The sequence below is a fragment of the Micropterus dolomieu genome, linkage group LG22, assembly GCF_021292245.1.
Source record: "Micropterus dolomieu isolate WLL.071019.BEF.003 ecotype Adirondacks linkage group LG22, ASM2129224v1, whole genome shotgun sequence".
Taxonomy (NCBI): Eukaryota; Metazoa; Chordata; class Actinopteri; order Centrarchiformes; family Centrarchidae; genus Micropterus; species Micropterus dolomieu.
The window spans coordinates 11,809,661-11,827,544 of NC_060171.1; the positions used below are offsets into that span (position 1 = coordinate 11,809,661).

A 17,884-nucleotide genomic window follows, 5' to 3' on the forward strand; every position below is an offset into this window, starting at 1 on the left:
AGCCCAATGAGGGTGGTGTCGTCCGCAAACTTCAGGAGCTTGACAGACTGGTGACTGGAGGTGCAGCTGTTGGTGTACAGGGAGAAGAGAAGGGGGGAAAGAACGCAGCCTTGAGGGGATCCGGTGCTGATGGTCCTGGAATCAGAGACATGTTTTCCCAGCTTCACGTGCTGCTTCCTGTCCGTCAGGAAGTCAGTGATCCACCTGCAGGTGGAGTCAGGCACATTCAGCTGGGAGAGCTTGTCCTGCAGCAGGGCCGGGATAATGGTGTTAAAAGCAGAGCTGAAATCCACAAACAGGATCCTGGCGTAAGTTCCCGGGGAGTCCAGGTGCTGGAGAATGTAGTGAAGGGCCATGTTTACTGCATCATCTACAGACCTGTTGGCTCTGTAGGCGAACTGCAGGGGGGTCCAGGAGTGGGTCTGTGATGGATTTTAGGTGGGACAACACAAGGCGTTCAAAGGACTTCATAACCACAGAGGTCAGGGCGACGGGTCTGTAGGCGTTTAGTCCTGTGATCCTTGGTTTCTTGGGGACAGGGATGATGGCGGAGGCTTTGAAGCAGGCTGGCACATGGCATGTCTCTAGTGAGGTGTTAAAAATGAGGGAGGTGGGGAGACAGAGTCCGTCCATGTATGTATGTATGTCTAATTGAAACTGCTATTTGAATCCTAACAGTGATTGGGAGAGTGCCTTTTGAGTCCAGACCAGAATGTGGGGTTGGAATTTCCCACGGCACTAGATAAGCAAGATATGACAGACCTTCAAGCTGCCGTGGACCCTACAGACCCATCCGACTCCCACGGTCAGGAGATTTATTGCCATTGTCTTCAAAATAGTTTGGGGGCAGCTGCCATGTTGGCAAGACTGAACACGAACTGCTGTGCCATGTAGACGTATGAAAAGGTCAAAGTTTGTACAATTTAGAACAGAGGTGTTCTTCCACAGCAGAAGTTTTTAAAATGTATGTCTTTTTCATCTGTGGCAGTGTTTCTTCTTCTTACAACTGCTTTTATACTCATCAGCAAATTAATATATTTACTTTCACTACCAAACCTGCCACAACAGTTGCACAAACACAAAACACCCTTGAGAAGTCTTGTCCCAGACAGAATGCCTCCACTAAGGACTACTTTGAAATCTTCATGTGAATTCATGTGTTGAACAGGGAAGGTGATGGTGTTATAACTGCAAGCTGCAGTTATCCACTGAAGAAATGTTTTTAGAGGATCAGAACTCTGTTGCGTTTGGCTTGCTCAACTGTATACACAGTTTGATATCCGTTCGCATATTGCAACTCTGTGGCTGGGAACCGCAACTGCAGAACCAGTGTTGTCTGTTATTGGATCTATTGATCTGTACATGGACACCTGTACACTTTCTGTAAAATTATAGCACTGATTTATAAATCCTCACTTGTCTTTCTTGTCTTCAAATTAGTAGTCATCCTCATTATTTTGAAGAACACTGATTTATTTAAACTGCACTAATATTACTGCTACTGCGGTCATTGCTACTACTTTGTGTTTCTTTTTAACTTTTTGAACATAAGGTATAGACTAATAGTTATTAACAACAACACAACTACCTAACATGCATATACTTTCACTTGATATTGTAACTGAATTGTACATATTTTCAAACTAAATTTCAAATATCCCAAGGATTTCATTTGAAGGTGCTTTATTTGGTATTCAGGCGATGTATTTGCATTTTCTAAATTACTTCCCATCACTGCATGAAATTTATAGGAGATGACAAGAGAGTCCTTGTAAATGTTTCCTGATTTTGCAACACTGAAATTGTACAATTCAAATCTTTTGGATGTCAGTGAGTTGGATGAGTTACTTTTAGTGGTAAATGTATTGTGCGAAGAAATGAAAATCACAGGTTACAGTTACAAGTACTTTATTGATTCAACAGTGCTGCCAGAGCCTGACAGATAAATATACAGTTCTGAGTTTATCTATTTACAGCTTGCTGAGAGACAATACAAAGTGTCCCTTGTACACATACATAGTGTCCTTTAGTGTTTAACATACTTTGGGCTGGTTTCCTTGTCTAAGCATATATGGTCCCCATTGAAAGATGGTGAGTTAGGCTGTTTCTGTGTGACTGTGAAAGAAGCCCTATTAAGTATTGGTTTGTTAACATGTTGTGTTGTTACATGTGCAAATAATCAGATGGTGCAGCAGTAGTGTAAGCAGTGTATCTTCTGTGTGTGTGTGTGTTCCTGCACAAATAGAGCATCTGGAATGCACACATTTTATGTACAATAGATATATTTAAGCTATCAATATAAGAGAAAAAAGTGACATCTGATACTGACTGTTCAGTACTCTCAGTTTGACACTAAGCATAACTGATTTTATGCAGTAAATGCTGTTACAATCTGATATTTAATTAGCCTCTTTATGCTTACTTAACTTGGCTTGCAGAATTCTTTGCTGGCATTTGCAAAATAGTGTGATTTCATAGATGCTATTCATACTTAGTATAATTTTCATTAAATCTTTCTGTATACTCTTCACTTACAATACAGCTTTTCACACATACAGGCATGCTCACATGTGTAAACCTTGTTTCATTCACTCATAAGCCACAAACAGGAGATCTATAAACACACCCGTAACCTCACTCTCACGTGTCCAAATCATTTAGCAAACCATGTCCGACTACATGGTGGCTTCACATCCAGGTTGTGAGTTTCTTCATTGATCCATGTTTGTAAACGGTCTGTTTCCTCTTTCAATTTCCCCAAACTTCTTAAGAGACAAATTTTTCAAAATTCTAAATCCGACCCACCTCTGTGATCTATTTATACACTATTTATAACAAAGAACAGATTTTTTTTGTTTTCCCCACTTCAGCTCTTCTAGCCATGCTGATCTGCATAGGTAGCTTAAACAGGCAAAGTTGACACTGATGACACCAACTTTTCTCTTGTTTGTCCTTCAGGTTAGTAACTGCCCAAGTTTTCCTCAAGTGCACCCAAATTTGAGGGCAGCACAGTTCACTGTGTATTCACCGTGTGTCAGCTTTTTATACTTCACATACTATATTCCTAAAGAGCCGTTGTAAAGCTCTCTTTCAACAGCACCAACATTCTGTAACAATGTACATCTCTTTTACCACAATCCGTCCCTGTCCTGTGTTTAAACTATAGGTCTCTACGACTCTTTTTTTGTGTCCCCCTTCTTCTCCTCCTTCACTTGAGGAGTGATATGTCGTCAGCAAAGTCCCCGTGTGGGTGGAGGCAGCGGGCGAAGCGCCACTGGCACACCATGAGACACAGCGGCAGCATGAAGAGAGCGCAGATTCCCGCCATGATGTAGGCAATGGTCATTAGTGTCGATTCGTCTGTCTGAGGAATGTTGTAGCCGCAGTCCTCCAGGTCGACGCCATGGAAGGGGCCATCCACAGAGGCTGTGCGAAACTCATCATGCACTACAAATGGGAGAACAGGATTGTAGGTATTTGAACATCACAACACACAGATTAGGATAACAGATACTGTTTGTTGCTATTACTGTAAAAAAAAGTTAAGGTCTTAAGTGAGATATCTTTAAGATATATCTTGCATTGTTTACATTATATTTTCCTGCCTTTTAGGATGTTGTCCCTCCATTCCATTACTTTCAATTCAATTCAAATTAGCTTTATTGGCATGAATGTGTAACAATATTGCCAAAGCATCATACATTCTACACAAGAACAATCAAGCCCCTACCTTTCATTAAATAAGTAATTAAAGCGTAAAGTAATCAAAGCGTGTGTTATTTGTGTAAAAAAATAAAACAGTAAGTGTGTGTGTGTTTGTGTATGTTAAAAAAATAAATAATAATAATAGATAATTTGGTTTGGTCTGCTTGAGTTGGTGTTGCTGTCCTGAGGCTGTTGGGGACTTGTTACTGCAGAGAGCCTCAGGACCAGCTGGCTGAGGGGACTCTTCTCTGGTTTCAGCTCCTGGTATGTTAGGGCTTTGTGATGATATGTCTGGGGGTTAACTGATTTTAAGTGATCTTAACTGATATTAAGTGATCTTTTCTGTATTTTTAATAAGATGGGGTATTGGCCGAGCTCAGCTCTGCACAGGTTATTTGGTGTTTTTCTCTGCACCTGCAGGATGCTCTTACAGAACTCAGTATGGAAAGATTCTATGATTGTTTTGTCCCATTTGTCAAATTCATTAAGTTTTGGCCCCCAGATTTCGCTACCATATAGAATTATTGGTTCTAGTACTTTCTATGAGTATCCATATTTCTTTTCCATTTTCTATCATAAACCGTCCTGACTCTCCTTCTCCCTCTCCTCCTTCTCCTCACCATGGCAGGTGCTAACAGCAAAGCCAATGCGTTTCTTTTCTCGGTCAAAGACCACGTAGAAGCCTTCCATGATGACGGCCCCCATCACTGTACCGGTGCTAGACTGGGACACGGCAAACTTGTAGCAGTCCTCCTGGGCAGAAGCCACATCCTCTACTGGTCGCAGGTATTGCTGCATAGACAAAAATGAACAAAGAAAGAACATAAAACAAAAGGAGTGGAGACAGCGAGCATCACTAACAAGAAAGGGGCAAACACACACTCTTGTGTGATATGCCTAGAATACATGGCTCTCACTCTGAGTTTATGTAGTAGTGTGTATGTTGCACTAACTTATTAACAGGCATATATATATATGTATATATATATATATAAATATATATATGAAGCTAAATTTAGTATAAAGTCAATGTATTTATATATTTTTAAGCTAAAGTTCTATGTATTTTCATATATACATATTGATAATCAGAAGAGAAGTCTGTGAAGGCATGTGAGCAGCAAGGCTGCTATGTAGCTTGGAACACTAGAGTGTACTGTTGTGACCATGTTGGACTGTGTAGAGCATTCAGTGACTCTGTTCATGGTATTACACAGGCACATCATTTGTGCACGAGACACTGAATGCTCTGCTTCTCTACAACATGTGGGTTTATGCATGCTGTATCTTACAAAAATAATGTGTAATTTCTTTCATTTAGAAATACACATATTGGACCTTTACATGGTAAGATACACACTCTCATTCCCAGCCCTCTGCATTACTCTCTCTTTGAGCCTTTCCGAAACTGCTTGCTCCTCCCTCTCCCTACTTACTTCCACTCTGTTTGCACGTTCATGCGGAGGGTCCGCCACACTGAGTGCCATCCGAAACCAATGAGGGCGAAGTGGTAGTGGGTTGTTAAACCCTCCAATGGCGAGTCAGCACCGATGCTGGCTTGCTGAAGGTGTGTAAAACCCATTGCTGCACGATGGGGGACATTTCTTTCAAATGTGAGTCCCATGTGACTTCGCCAGTTAATGTAGGATTTTTAAATTCCGAAACTACACTAACATTTCATATCACCATTTACAGGTTAACAATGTAGCCCAAAGGTTTAATAAAAAAATGTGCTTGTCTGATAGGCCGCTGGTTCTCAAACCTTTTCACATCAAGGACCCCTAAACTGACACAAATTAGACCACGGACCCCCGTCTGATTTAGAGGTTTTATTACAGGAGGTGTATGTAACCCAAGATAGTCATTCATTCTGACACTCTTTTAGTCATCGGTGGAAATACAGTAAAAATAAATGATTTACCTTTTCCCCTGGAACCCACTCAAGGACTGAGTTGGCCTCTGCATTTAAACCCTACGCGGGTTACGGGGCCCGATTTGGCTGCGAGCGTCACTCAGTGTCGGCGTGGAAGTGGCGAGGGTTTAGTTTCGGAAAGGCCCTGTCTGTCCCTCAGGCTTTTTTCCTTCAATCCCCTGCCATCCTTTTGCTGTCCACCAGATGTCCTCAGACCCTCCCTCCTTTCCTCATCATCTGACTGCCCCACCCATTCACACAAGTGTTCCCGCTTCTCATCAGCCCTGCAGTCACCTGAGTGTCCCCACCCATCTCCCCACCAGCATCTCATTCTCACATCAGCCGCTCACCATATACAGGTGCTGGTCATATAATTAGAATATCATCAAAATCTTGATTTATTTCAGTAATTCCATTCAAAAAGTGCAACTTGTATAATGTATACATTCATTCCACACAGACTGATATGTTGATAAGTGTTCATTCCTTTTAATTTTGATGATTATAACTGACAACTAATGAAAAGACATCTGGTGCCACACTCTAATCAGCTAATTAACTGAAAACACCTGCAAAGGCCTTTAAATGATCTCTCAGTCTAGTTCTGTAGGCTACACAATCATGGGGAAGACTGCTGACTTGACAGCTGTCCAAAAGAATACCATTGACACCTTGCATAAGGAGGGCAAGACGTCAAAAAGGTCATTGCTAAAGAGGCTGGCTGTTCACAGAGAGGCGAAGGGAAGGAAAAGATGTGGTAGAAATGAAGTGTACAAGCAATAGGGATAACCGCACCCTGGAGAGGATTGTGAAACAAAACCCATTCAAAAATGTGGGGGAGATTCACAAAGAGTGGACTGCAGCTGGAGTCAGTGCTTCAAGAACCACCACGCACAGACGTATGCAAGACATGGGTTTCAGCTGTCGCATTCCTTGTGTCAAGCCACTCTTGAACAAGACACAGCGTCAAAAGCGTCTCGCCTGGGCTAAAGACAAAAAGAACTGGACTGCTGCTGAGTGGTCCAAAGTTATGTTCTCTGATGAAAGTAAATTTTGCATTTCCTTTGGAATCCACGTTGCTTGAAGTCCAGTGTAAAGTTTCCACAGTCAGTGATGGTTTGGGGTGCCATGTCATCTGCTGATGTTGGTCCACTGTGTTTTCTGAGGTCCAAGGTCAGTGCAGCCGTCTACCAGGAAGTTTTAGAGCACTTCATGCTTCCTGCTGCTGACCAACTTTATGGAGGTGCAGATTTCATTTTCCAACAGGACTTGGCACCTGCACACAGTGCCAAAGCTACCAGTACCTGGTTTAAGGACCATGGTATCCCTGTTCTTAATTGGCCAGCAAACTCGCCTGACCTTAACCCTATAGAAAATCTATGGGGTATTGTGAAGAGGAAGATGCGATACGCCAGACCCAACAATGCAGAAGAGCTGAAGGCCTCTATCAGAGTAACTTGGGCTCTCATAACACCTGAACAGTGCCACAGACTGATGGACTCCATGCCACGCCGCATTGCTGCAGTAATTCAGGCAAAAGGAGCCCCAACTAAGTATTGAGTGCTGTACATGCTCATACTTTTGATGTTCATACTTTTCAGTTGGCCAACATTTCTAAAAGTCCTTTTTTTGCATTGGTCTTAAGTAATATTCTAATTTTCGGAGATAATGAATTTGGGATTTTCATTAGTTGTCAGTTTTAATCATCACAATTAAATGAAATAAACATTTGAAATATGTCAGTCTGTGTGTAATGAATGAATATAATATCCAAGTTTCACTTTTTGAATGGAATTACTGAAATAAATCAACTTTTTGATGATATTCTAATTATATGACCAGCACCTGTATACCGGCCAGTTTCTTTTACTCCTTGCGAGCTTGTCTTGTGTACATTGCCTAGTGTTCCTGTTTTGGACTTTAGGTTTTCTGCCTAATTTGTGTCTGATTTGTTTGCCTTTTTGACCTTTCCCATGCAATAATCCTTTGTTCCTCCATTTGTGTAATAAAATCACTGAACTGCATCAGCTCTGCCCTGTTCATCTGCATTTGGATACATCCCCTGTATTCCTGTTACCCCGTTTATGCCCACAGTGACAAACGCAGGGTCAGTGTATATCCTGTACGTGGTGATTTACTCTTATTCCCGCTAAAGAAATTAGAACGGAAGGCACAGAAAGTTAAAACTTTCCTCAAGTATTTCTTTTTGCCGTCAGCATCAAGGGCACAAACCTCCCACAGACTTACGCCACTGAACCTCGCTTCTAAATCTCACTGACAGATCCTATTCACTTCACCGCCATCAAGGCCTTTCTGAGTGGCTATGAATAAAAAACATTTAATGACTTTACAGAGCTTTATGAATAGCTTTAGAAAATATATTCAAAGGGGATCCTCTTTGGAATGTGGTCATTATTTTCCTCATGGTACCTAGCGAGGCTTTCTTTTATTGAACTTTATGAGTACGACTAAAGGAATGGGTGACCTACTGTGACCAGATTTTCTGTAGACTTGCACAGGGAAACAAAGTGACCTCAAAATTACAGAGGATGTACATGACTCATAGGAATGTCAAAACTTTCTATTGGCTGACAGATTTAATTTTCCCTTCATGGAACCAGGTAAAGTAAGACATAGCAACTACTGATCATTCGGACAGAATTTAAGGCTTAAGTGATATTACTTCATACGGTCCCATGGGGCAAATGTTAAAACAAAGTCGATCCTTGACCTGGGAGCTATACTAAGAAGCAGGATTTGAGGTTAGTGAAGTAACTTCAGGTTTAACCCTGGGCTTTCAGTCATTCGACAATGGTTCACTTCTGGCGGGTACAACGCCATGGTAACTTATGCTCATGGCTAACCTGCTCCGGAGCAGGTTATGTTTGAGATAAGAGATCAACTCTATAAAAGCACCGTCTTTAAAGAGGCTGATTGAAGCGCTAAAGCCTTGTGCTTGTTGTTTTATTTTATTTGACAGTAAGCCTAACTACACCTTTGAATTCATTTTTGCATATTTACTGTTTATTTGCTCCCATGTCCGTTTTATACATTCTGCGTACGCGGGGGGCTGGAGCCAATCCCAGCTGGCATCGGCGGGGTACACCCTGGACAGGTCACCAGTCCAACCCAGGGCCACACATAGACGAACAACCACTCACGCTCACACTCACACCTAAGAACAATTTAGGGTCACCAATTAACCTAGTCCACGTCTTTGGACAGTGGGAGGAAGCCGGAGAGAACCCACCACACAGACACGGGGAGAACATGCAAACTCCACACAGAAAGGCCAAGGCAACCAGGGTTTGAACCCACAATCTTCTTGCTGTGAGGCGACAGTGCTAACCACTGTACCACCGTGCCGCCCGTTCTGTCACAACCATTAAAATAAATTATTATTAAATAATATGAATTCTTTATTATAACTTTAGGATGCATTTATTTAGGTAGCGCCCACCTTTTGCTATTTAGTTAGTTTTCAGTCAGTGTTAGGAACTGAAGCTGTGGTTGAGATAAAATCTAACATCACTATTTTAACACTTTTTATAGCATTAATGGCATAGATTTATCACTTTATTGCTTTGCGAAGTTAAATTAGAACAATATTTGGAACATTTTTGAGTGTTTAATCAATGATCGATGATCAACGACTACTTATTCAGTGCCCTGCAGCTTTTAATATCTATACACTGAGACACAGCCCCTGCGGCAGAAAGAATGGCCATCCACACCATAAAAATACATCTACATGTAAAACACCTGAATTTAATGGAACACACAATTATAGTTTGCTCTTCGTTTGTAAAAAATGATGCTCTGATGAAAGTAGAGTTACGTGCGTATGTGAACTAGTGCTGGGCGATATGGCCAAAAATATTATCACAATAAAAAAAAATATAGATAATTATCATGATAAACATTAAATCATTATTTCTTTCCAGTTTAAAGGCTGATTTTTGCTGTGAGAGTTAAAGAAACCAGATGGTTAACTGTGGTTTTAAACTATTCTTTATGGTCAGAACACGACAAACACTTGATGCCAAATAGTGAATCACTTAATAAAGTGATTCCACTTATTCCAAACAATTATGATAAAATCTTTTTTTAAAGTATGCATGAGTAAAAGCAGGTAAAAATCAGTCCATTTTCCTCAACAAAATAAATATCTTAATAGAAAAATTGCTTATTCATTTGTGATTTATTTGAGTTAAATCAAACATTTATTTAACATTTGTTATATTATTAATGAGGAAAATTATATTGCAATAATTATCATTATTGTTTAATTGCCCAGCCCTAATGTAAACTCACTCATAGTTGGATTGGTCTAACCCTGGATTGACTTACCGAGTTGATATCCAGTGACATGAGCCTGATCACGATTGTTAGGGTTTGTGGGGCCAGATAAGAAAGAGACATCCTGGCTATGTTAAACTTGCTTTGAAGTACAGACCTCTGAAAACGTGAGTGCTTCTTCTTTATGCAACCATATTCAGCTCCAGTACGAGATACTGTGTATTACCTGCGGTAGGATGGAGATTCGGAAGGACTGGTTGTGGTTTTCACTCATCAGGTAGAGGGAGATGACTGGGAAGATGTGCCAAGGTGTTGTGCCGGCCTGCCAACATACCAGCTGCTCCCCAAGCCAGAACCCAGAGGGAAACTGTTCTGTCTGAAAAACAAGGTCAGGAGGACATTCATTCTTTCCTTTCCCAAATACGCTCATTATAAATCAGGGTCATGAGGGGAGACTGGAGCTTATCCAACAGGTGTGGGTGCCTACGGACTCACGTTAGCACAGTGGAGCACTGAACTCCACAAGTAAAAGAGGCAGCACAACACAACACCAGCTTTAGTACTTCGGGGGAAAAAGCAGGCAAACAAAATATCTTAGTCTGTTTCATTTCAAAGACCTGTGCCTGTTTGCATGCTGTTTTTTCCCTGTTATTATTGTTATAGCAGAGAGGCTGACGTCTTAAAAATGTCATAAAAATGTTTTCCCCTCACTCCAGTTCACGCAGACCAAATTTGTTTTCGTTAATCACAGACAGAAGGATGTTACTTCTTCTAAATTACTACAGTTGTTTTTAAATAAAAAGCGCCATAATCCCTCAAACCTTTCTATGCCTTTTCTGTTCATTAGTCAGAAACCTTCAAGACCAGTTAGCTTAGCTGTTATGTTTCATATTGCACTTCAGTGTTTTCAGCATTTCAGTTACATGAGTGAACAATTAAATTGGTCATTGTGCTTTCCATAATAATGCTTTCCACACCGCTCCTCCACTCTTATTTCTCTGAGCACACTGTGGTAACTGAAGGCAACTCAGACAAGTGTATCAACGTTTGTAGATCTAATCTGTACTGTGGTGGCTGGATAGATGCTAGAGTATTATTTTATGTAAAACTCCAGTCTGTAATTGTGACCAAAGTAACAGAGGAGGTAAATGAGACACAGAAGAGTGATATAAGTGTATTTATAGCATGGTAAGGACAGACCGAAGAGGCTGCTTCAATCGCCTTGACTGCTGCCTGGAAGACCTTTCTGGGCAGCCGAAGGTTGGTGGTGCCACTGTCCACGATGCTCTTATCATAGTTGTACTGTAAAAGACGAGATAAACTGTCACCGATTACAGATCTCTCACATAGCACATAGCATGAGGGATTGGCCATCTTTGGTTTTTGCATATATTCATCTGTCAGATCTTACCTCTTTACAGTCCATGTTGAGGTCCTGTCCATTCACCTCAATACGTACAATAATGACCTCATAGTACCACTCCCTGCGGATGGGAGTGTACCAGAGCTCTCCCACGTAGAGTGATGGGTCCACTCCTCCAATGATCTAAGAGCAGAGGGAAAAAGAAAATCCAGTACTGGCTTCAAATATGATATTAGATTATTTTTGTGTGTCTCACCATGCTGCCGCCGACAGTAGCGCTGCCCAGGGAGTAGTTTTGGGTGAAGCCAGCTCCGCACAATTGGAGAGAGAAGAGGTTTGGGACAGGAGTCTGGCGAACCAGAGAGTCAAAGAAAGGCTCCAATGTCTCGTCAGGCTGAGGAGAGAGACAGAGAGTAGCTTTTCATTTCCAGAAGAATAAACAAACCTCATTCTTTTCCTAACCTATCAGCGACCTGTTGTCAAATCATCTTTCAGTCTGCCTCTCTTTTCCCCATAACTCCTACCCAGTGAATTAAGTGCTAATACTTTTCCTAAAAGTGAATATTATAGTAGATTACTATCACAATTTCAACAATAATAATAAAAAATATGGTGTTGCTTCTCTTATCACGGCCTCCAAATGTTAGGTTCAATGTCAATTATCCAAAAGATATATCCCACATTCATCCCGAGAACCAGTGTCATCATAGTTATAACACATTAGGAATTCAGAAAGCTATTAAAAGGACAAAAACAGAACATTCTCAGTCTTTTAATGAACTCAACGCTCACAAGAATACATCAGACATGTGCCTCTTTGGCTTTCCTGATTGTTCACAGGAACGAGTGGAACTTCCAGTGTTGCAGGTGCCAGAGAAAAGTGATGTAACAAGCATGGAGTGTAACAAATTACTTCTCCTGAGAAATTGTAAGTAATATTTCTTTTAACACTTGCAGTGAGTAACTATATAGTACATTTCCCCACCAGCCGTCGATGGTGTGTCCATTGATCATTTGCTGAAGCGTTGTTTCCCTTACAGCTAAATATTGATCTAAAATGTGATATTTCGCTCTCCTCCTCCTCTCCTCAATCTCCCTCTTTCTTCTTTATATACTGTATAATTTTAATTATTTCACACCATGCAACTGTAAATACATATTCACAAATATAACTTTATGGCCCTCAATAATGCAGCAGGCAAGATGTCATTTAATGTAAAAATACATGCCCATGAGTTTAATGATATTATAAGAGAGATGATTTCTGGGTATTGACATCTAATGATTTGCCAACTGAGGTGCCACTGTGGAGCTTGAAATTGAGATCATTTATCAGAATTGTATTCAAATTTTGAGAGACCAAGCGATTCGCTGCTCTTACCCGAGCTATATCGGCGTAGGCCAGTCCCAGGATTCCCTCCCAGTTGGATCCGTTGATGAAGAAGCGATCTGACTGGATGATCGCAGCGATATTGGCGCGCAGGGTGGCGTTAGGGCCATGAGGAACAGAAACTAGGTCTGTGCCCAGCTCCCCCTCCCAGCGACCCTGGGTGTAGGGAACATACACGCTCCTACCCTGGTCACGGTATGAGCTGGAGCTGTGAATGGATGGTAAGACATCAGAGTGGGAGAAAAGGTGGAGGAGAAAGAAGAGGGGGTTGGTTCCTGGAGGAGTTCCACTGTAGTGGTATTACAGTAAAATATTGAAAAGGCTTCAATTACAATATGCTTCCCAGTCAGGGATCATAAGGTGCATATGAATAAATCTAATAAATAAATCTTAATTTAAGTCAGTTTTATACTCTCTACTGTAGTAGGACGTATTTCAGTTTTAACAATTATTCTATCACATAGTACCTCAATAATGAAAGAAAAAAGAAAAAAGTCATTGCAAAAAAGTCAACAAGTATTGCATGCTAAATCATGGTAGTACACAGAAAGTGAATCTGCCATAGCGGTTATTAGCAAGCTGCAGTCGAGTAAGCAAAAATGTTCTACTTTTTTTTAACTTTCCCAAAAACATAATCCAGGGAAGAAAAACAGAATTGTTTCTACTCACAGTGAACGATGGTAGTATCTGCGCAGGAAGGGATGAGCAGCTGCTCCGACAGCAAAGTTACTGCTTCCTGTATCCACCAGGATGTTCAACTGAGAGAGAGAGAGAGAGAGAGAGAGAGAGATTGATTAAATAGCATTTTGCAAAAATCAATAGATTTGTAAAACTGAAACTTGGGTTACACTCTGAAATTGATTAAATTAAACTTTATCTTTGCTACGGTGGAGACAGACATACCCATTCTTAAAACAACTTTCTGTGCAGGGTTTTTCATGCATTTGATATCTTTTTTTTTTTTTACTCCTAATGGTCTTACAGGCTATTTCTTTAGCTAAATGTCTCTATTACAGAATGCAGTCAGCCTCATTTGTCACAGATTTAGATTTTTCATCTCACAGTCATTCTCTGTATCCATTTCTCTTTCCTTATGGTGTCCTGTGCTGTTTCCTGTTGCCCTTAATGTCCTTCTCTGTGCCCTCTCTGTCTCCACTCCAAGCCCCCACTCTTCTCAGCTTGCCCGTTCTACTCCCTCTCTCTCCCACTGTCTCCTTCTTCTGTCTGCATCTCTAGCTCAGTATCATATTTTGCGCAATCAGTCAAAACAGTTAGTGAATGTGTGAATGGAGCACAATGGCAATGGAAGACAGACTATATAATACTTCCTGTATATGTATCATGTTATACATTATAAATGATACTTTACACAGAAATAAAACTGCTGTTCTTTTAATTTACAATTAAATGTTCCTTTGTTACAGTGAAGTATAAGCACACACTGAAAGTGTACTATTTTACTGATTTGCAAATAAGGAGAAAGAACAACTCCTTGCTGGAGAATATAGATAGACAGTGTGGCACAGACCCAAAGAGACAGGCAGCCACAGAGCCACAACAAGCTGTTCAATAATGGATTGGCTCTTAAAATATCCAGAGAAGGGCTACTGTCTCAAGGGCTTGGTCTGAAAGCCCAGAATAAATAGACTCTGTCCACGCACACATACAGTACATCTATGTCTGCATGCACTGTCTCTGCAAACACAACTGTACACACTCTTCCAGTCTTCCTCTCTTGGCCAGAGAGTTGGTGACTGCTCAGGATAGATCCGTTTCTTTCAAACACAAACACTCACACACACTAAAGGCTGCATCCTGACACGTTTTTCCCTCCTCTCTCTCTCTCTCTCTCTCTGTCTTCCTGTCCTCCCTGGCAGAGTGCCTCTCTGTTCCTGCCATTATATTTGCCCTTCCCCCTCCTCTCTATCCAGGAGAAATCACCTAGCGGTTACCACAATAGCCCACAAAGTATCTGAAAGTTACTATAAATCTACCAAGCCTCTCAAGTTAAATGCATTTTTATCACTTCTGCTATCATTATCGTTTGACTTCAAGACAATTCACCTTTGCTGAACCACTGAATCACAGTGCCACTTTAAATTAATTTCATGTACAGGCTGATTCATTTATTAATATAAAGCTTGCAAGGGCTTTTAAAGCTTTAAATATATTCAGATAATTTGATTCTAGATATCTTAAAGTTCATTAAGTTGAAGTTGGCTAGTGTGGTTATGGATTTGGATAACCTGACTGGTCATTTTAACTGACCCAGGGCCAGCACTTTTCTGCTTTCCCCGAAGTCCCTGAGCATCAGTGTGCTTGTTATTTCAAGAGTAAAGCTGATGATACACAGGGCAACTTTTTGAGCAATGTTGCTGGTGGCAAGTCCGACTATGTTTTGAACAGATAGCGGTGGTGCGGGGCGGGTGGCAGAGTGGTGGGGGAAAGGCATTACGGTAGTAATCTTTACTCATTACCATTGACGGCAACATTGCCCTGCACGATTGTTCTAAAAGTTGCTCTGTGTATCATCAGCTTAAGGCTTTTTCTGAACTCCTAAGTAATAAAGTATTTATTACTAGAAATCCTCACAGCCTTTGTTATGGTCTAATTCTTTTGTAATGCCTGTTGTCTATTGTCTTTTGCCCTTTTAAAGGCCCAGACGACTTATTTTCCTAATTAGCTTTATACCTTGAGCAATGGCACCCTACATGAGCACATCTTTTACTAAAGTACAACAGTAACAGTTTTGGTTGCTAAACGTCAGTAAGAGATTTGTGTTCTTGTCCTTGCTTTTTTCACAGAATTGTGGGCAGGTCTCAGTTGAAAAACAAGTGACGTCACATGCTGCCATGCACTGACGGCAACTGAGCAATATTCAAATCCACGTGTGAGAAAAGTTGTGACTGATGTTGCCAGCATTGTTGCTCAAATCTAATCAAACCACACCCACACAGTCCCAACAGAGCAGTTGAGTTTTTGAGTGTTAATCTCTTAATAAATAATACATATGGATATTTTTGATTGCTGGTTAGTTTATGAGTTAGTTAGTCAGAAATAGGTAAGACGGGAAACCAAGTTTTCATAGGCTTTAAATATGCTGTCAGACATAAGGAGCCGCTTTGTTTTCACCTTTATTTTTGGGGCTTAAAATATCATTAAATGTCACTAAAGAAAAAAAAAGATTATATGTTTTTATTTCAGGCCTAAGGGAAATAAAGAAATTAAACCTTTGATATCCACTGAATAAAATCCTGGACATGAGCTCCAAAATGGTAGATAACTAAATTAATGTGGTAACCACCTGATTCTTAAAATTAAAATCTTTAGTTAAGAGTTCATGGAGCTCCCATATACAGTGCAGTTATTTTTGTCTCTTGTGAAACGTCAAGTGACACCCTCTGACCCATAAGGACTTTATGACATGCGCATCCATTACAAAAAGAGGATGTACAGCTGGGACGAAAATGCCCTGAGCATCATACAGGTTTAAACTGGACTGACTTGCAGTCTGTTCATAGGCCCAGCATTCAGCAAGAGGAGGCTGGAGCCTGCAAAACCATGCATTGTGTTCAGACACCACTTTGCATTTGAGAACTTTAACTTTGTGGGAAAATGTTTATATTTCTCAAAGTAAGGAGTTTAAAAACCGCATTGGTTTAATAGCAGTTTCCAAACTCTGGTATTGAATTTGAAAGGTGGAGTAAGTGATTCTAATCTAAAATAGTCTACACTGGCTCTGTAAATGGCAAACAAACAAAATGGTTTCCTTTTCATCCTTTTCAAATCAAAATTGCAATTTGAAAGAACACGATTAGCTAATCGTGAAGACAACAATTAAAATTTAGGTAATTACACAGCACATCCGACCCGTTTTACGATTCATTCCGTTGTCATCCTTGTGTCACAGATATGCTCGCCAATCAAAAGTTCCATGCGCCTTCTGTTATGGTCCTACTCACCAATCAGAGCAGGCATGGGGCGTGTACATTTTGCAACAACAAATGAAACTGAGGGATAATGAAGCGTTTAGCCTACACGTTAACATGTTAATTTGTCATTTTGAGTGCTTCAACTACTGATAACAGCTGTCTGTGAACCCGTTTCGCTCTGTGCAGGCTAACGTTACATATCCACATGGAGCATTTCAGAATAAGAGCATTTTACCTGTCGGATTTTGCTGACTTGTTCAGATTTTGCTTATTTGTTCAGTTGTCCTTGCTTTTTGTGCTTCTACCATGGTTAAGTAGGTTACATAGTTAAATTATTTCTTTTTTTGTCTTGTTTTATGTGTGTTGTTGATGTACGATCGGGAGTGCAAAGGGTGTTTTATATTAGAAATCAACCGGATTCTCTATGCCGTTCTTCGTCTGACTTCCTGCCTGGTTCATCTGCTCTGTGCTGGTTGACACGGCTTCCGTCAAAAATAGTCTGGCAGTGAATATTGAACTTCAAAAAATGAAATAAAAAATTGCAAATCGAATCGTAAATCGCAATATGTGGCAGAAAAATCGCTATTGGATCCCCCCCCCAAATCGTAATGTTAAATTACTCGCCCACAGACATTCAGCTGCCAAGACATACCGTTGTGGTGATGTTGGCTATAGTAGAGCTGTGAGTGGAGCTGGTGTGCTGGCTCTGGTAACGTTACCGTCTTTGCTGCAGCACTTGTAGCATCAGCTTGCTAACCCACAACTTAGCTAATGTTAGTTACAGTACTTGCTCTGTGATTTCTGGCATGGTGTTGGATCTCTCCCGAATCGTTTACTGCACCTTTAAATAATAGCTTGTGGGTACTCCTACTAATTGCAGATAGGTCGGAATCACCGTTTATAACAGCCAATAAATGCAAAGGCAACACGCGTTTTTGGAACGCAGCAAATCCTCCACAAATTACAGCAGTCAGCTGACACAACGGCTCAAAGTACTATTTTTAACAATATAACAACAAAAACTGCTTAATTACAAAAACTGCATTATGTCATGTTATCTTCTTGAGGTCTTGCACATAACACATGTTAGGGATAATATTTATGTGTTTCTAAAAAGAAGAGAAAAAAACAGCATTGTCTCATATAATATAGGATTACCCACCAAAACCCTGTGTTGTCTGATTGGCCACAACTGACCGACGGTAGCCGCTGTAGCCACCATAATGCCCCAACCAGGCAGCTCACTCTGATATAGAAAACATCTGCTTCTCTGCGCCCCCCCC

The 17,884-nt window shown here is 40.8% G+C and overlaps 1 protein-coding gene across 2 annotated transcripts in view; it reads right to left on the reverse strand.

Moving 5' to 3' along the window:
- Nucleotides 1-1,891: 1,891 nt before the first annotated feature.
- Nucleotides 1,892-17,884, reverse strand: part of bace1 (beta-secretase 1) — an 18,085-nt gene continuing 2,092 nt past the window's right edge. Inside the window, exons 1-9 of one of the 2 annotated variants that reach the window (XM_046037165.1) lie at nt 17,764-17,851; nt 13,339-13,427; nt 12,661-12,877; nt 11,536-11,673; nt 11,328-11,462; nt 11,117-11,218; nt 10,143-10,292; nt 4,326-4,497; nt 1,892-3,447 (exon numbers count right to left, since the gene is read on the reverse strand). In XM_046037165.1, the coding sequence (XP_045893121.1) occupies nt 3,209-3,447; nt 4,326-4,497; nt 10,143-10,292; nt 11,117-11,218; nt 11,328-11,462; nt 11,536-11,673; nt 12,661-12,877; nt 13,339-13,427; nt 17,764-17,823 (1,302 nt within the window). In that variant the 5' untranslated portion in view covers nt 17,824-17,851 and the 3' untranslated portion in view covers nt 1,892-3,208. Of the gene's footprint in view, nt 3,448-4,325; nt 4,498-10,142; nt 10,293-11,116; nt 11,219-11,327; nt 11,463-11,535; nt 11,674-12,660; nt 12,878-13,338; nt 13,428-17,763; nt 17,852-17,884 lie in introns of those variants that run through there. The other variant, XM_046037164.1, reaches the window with a different exon arrangement.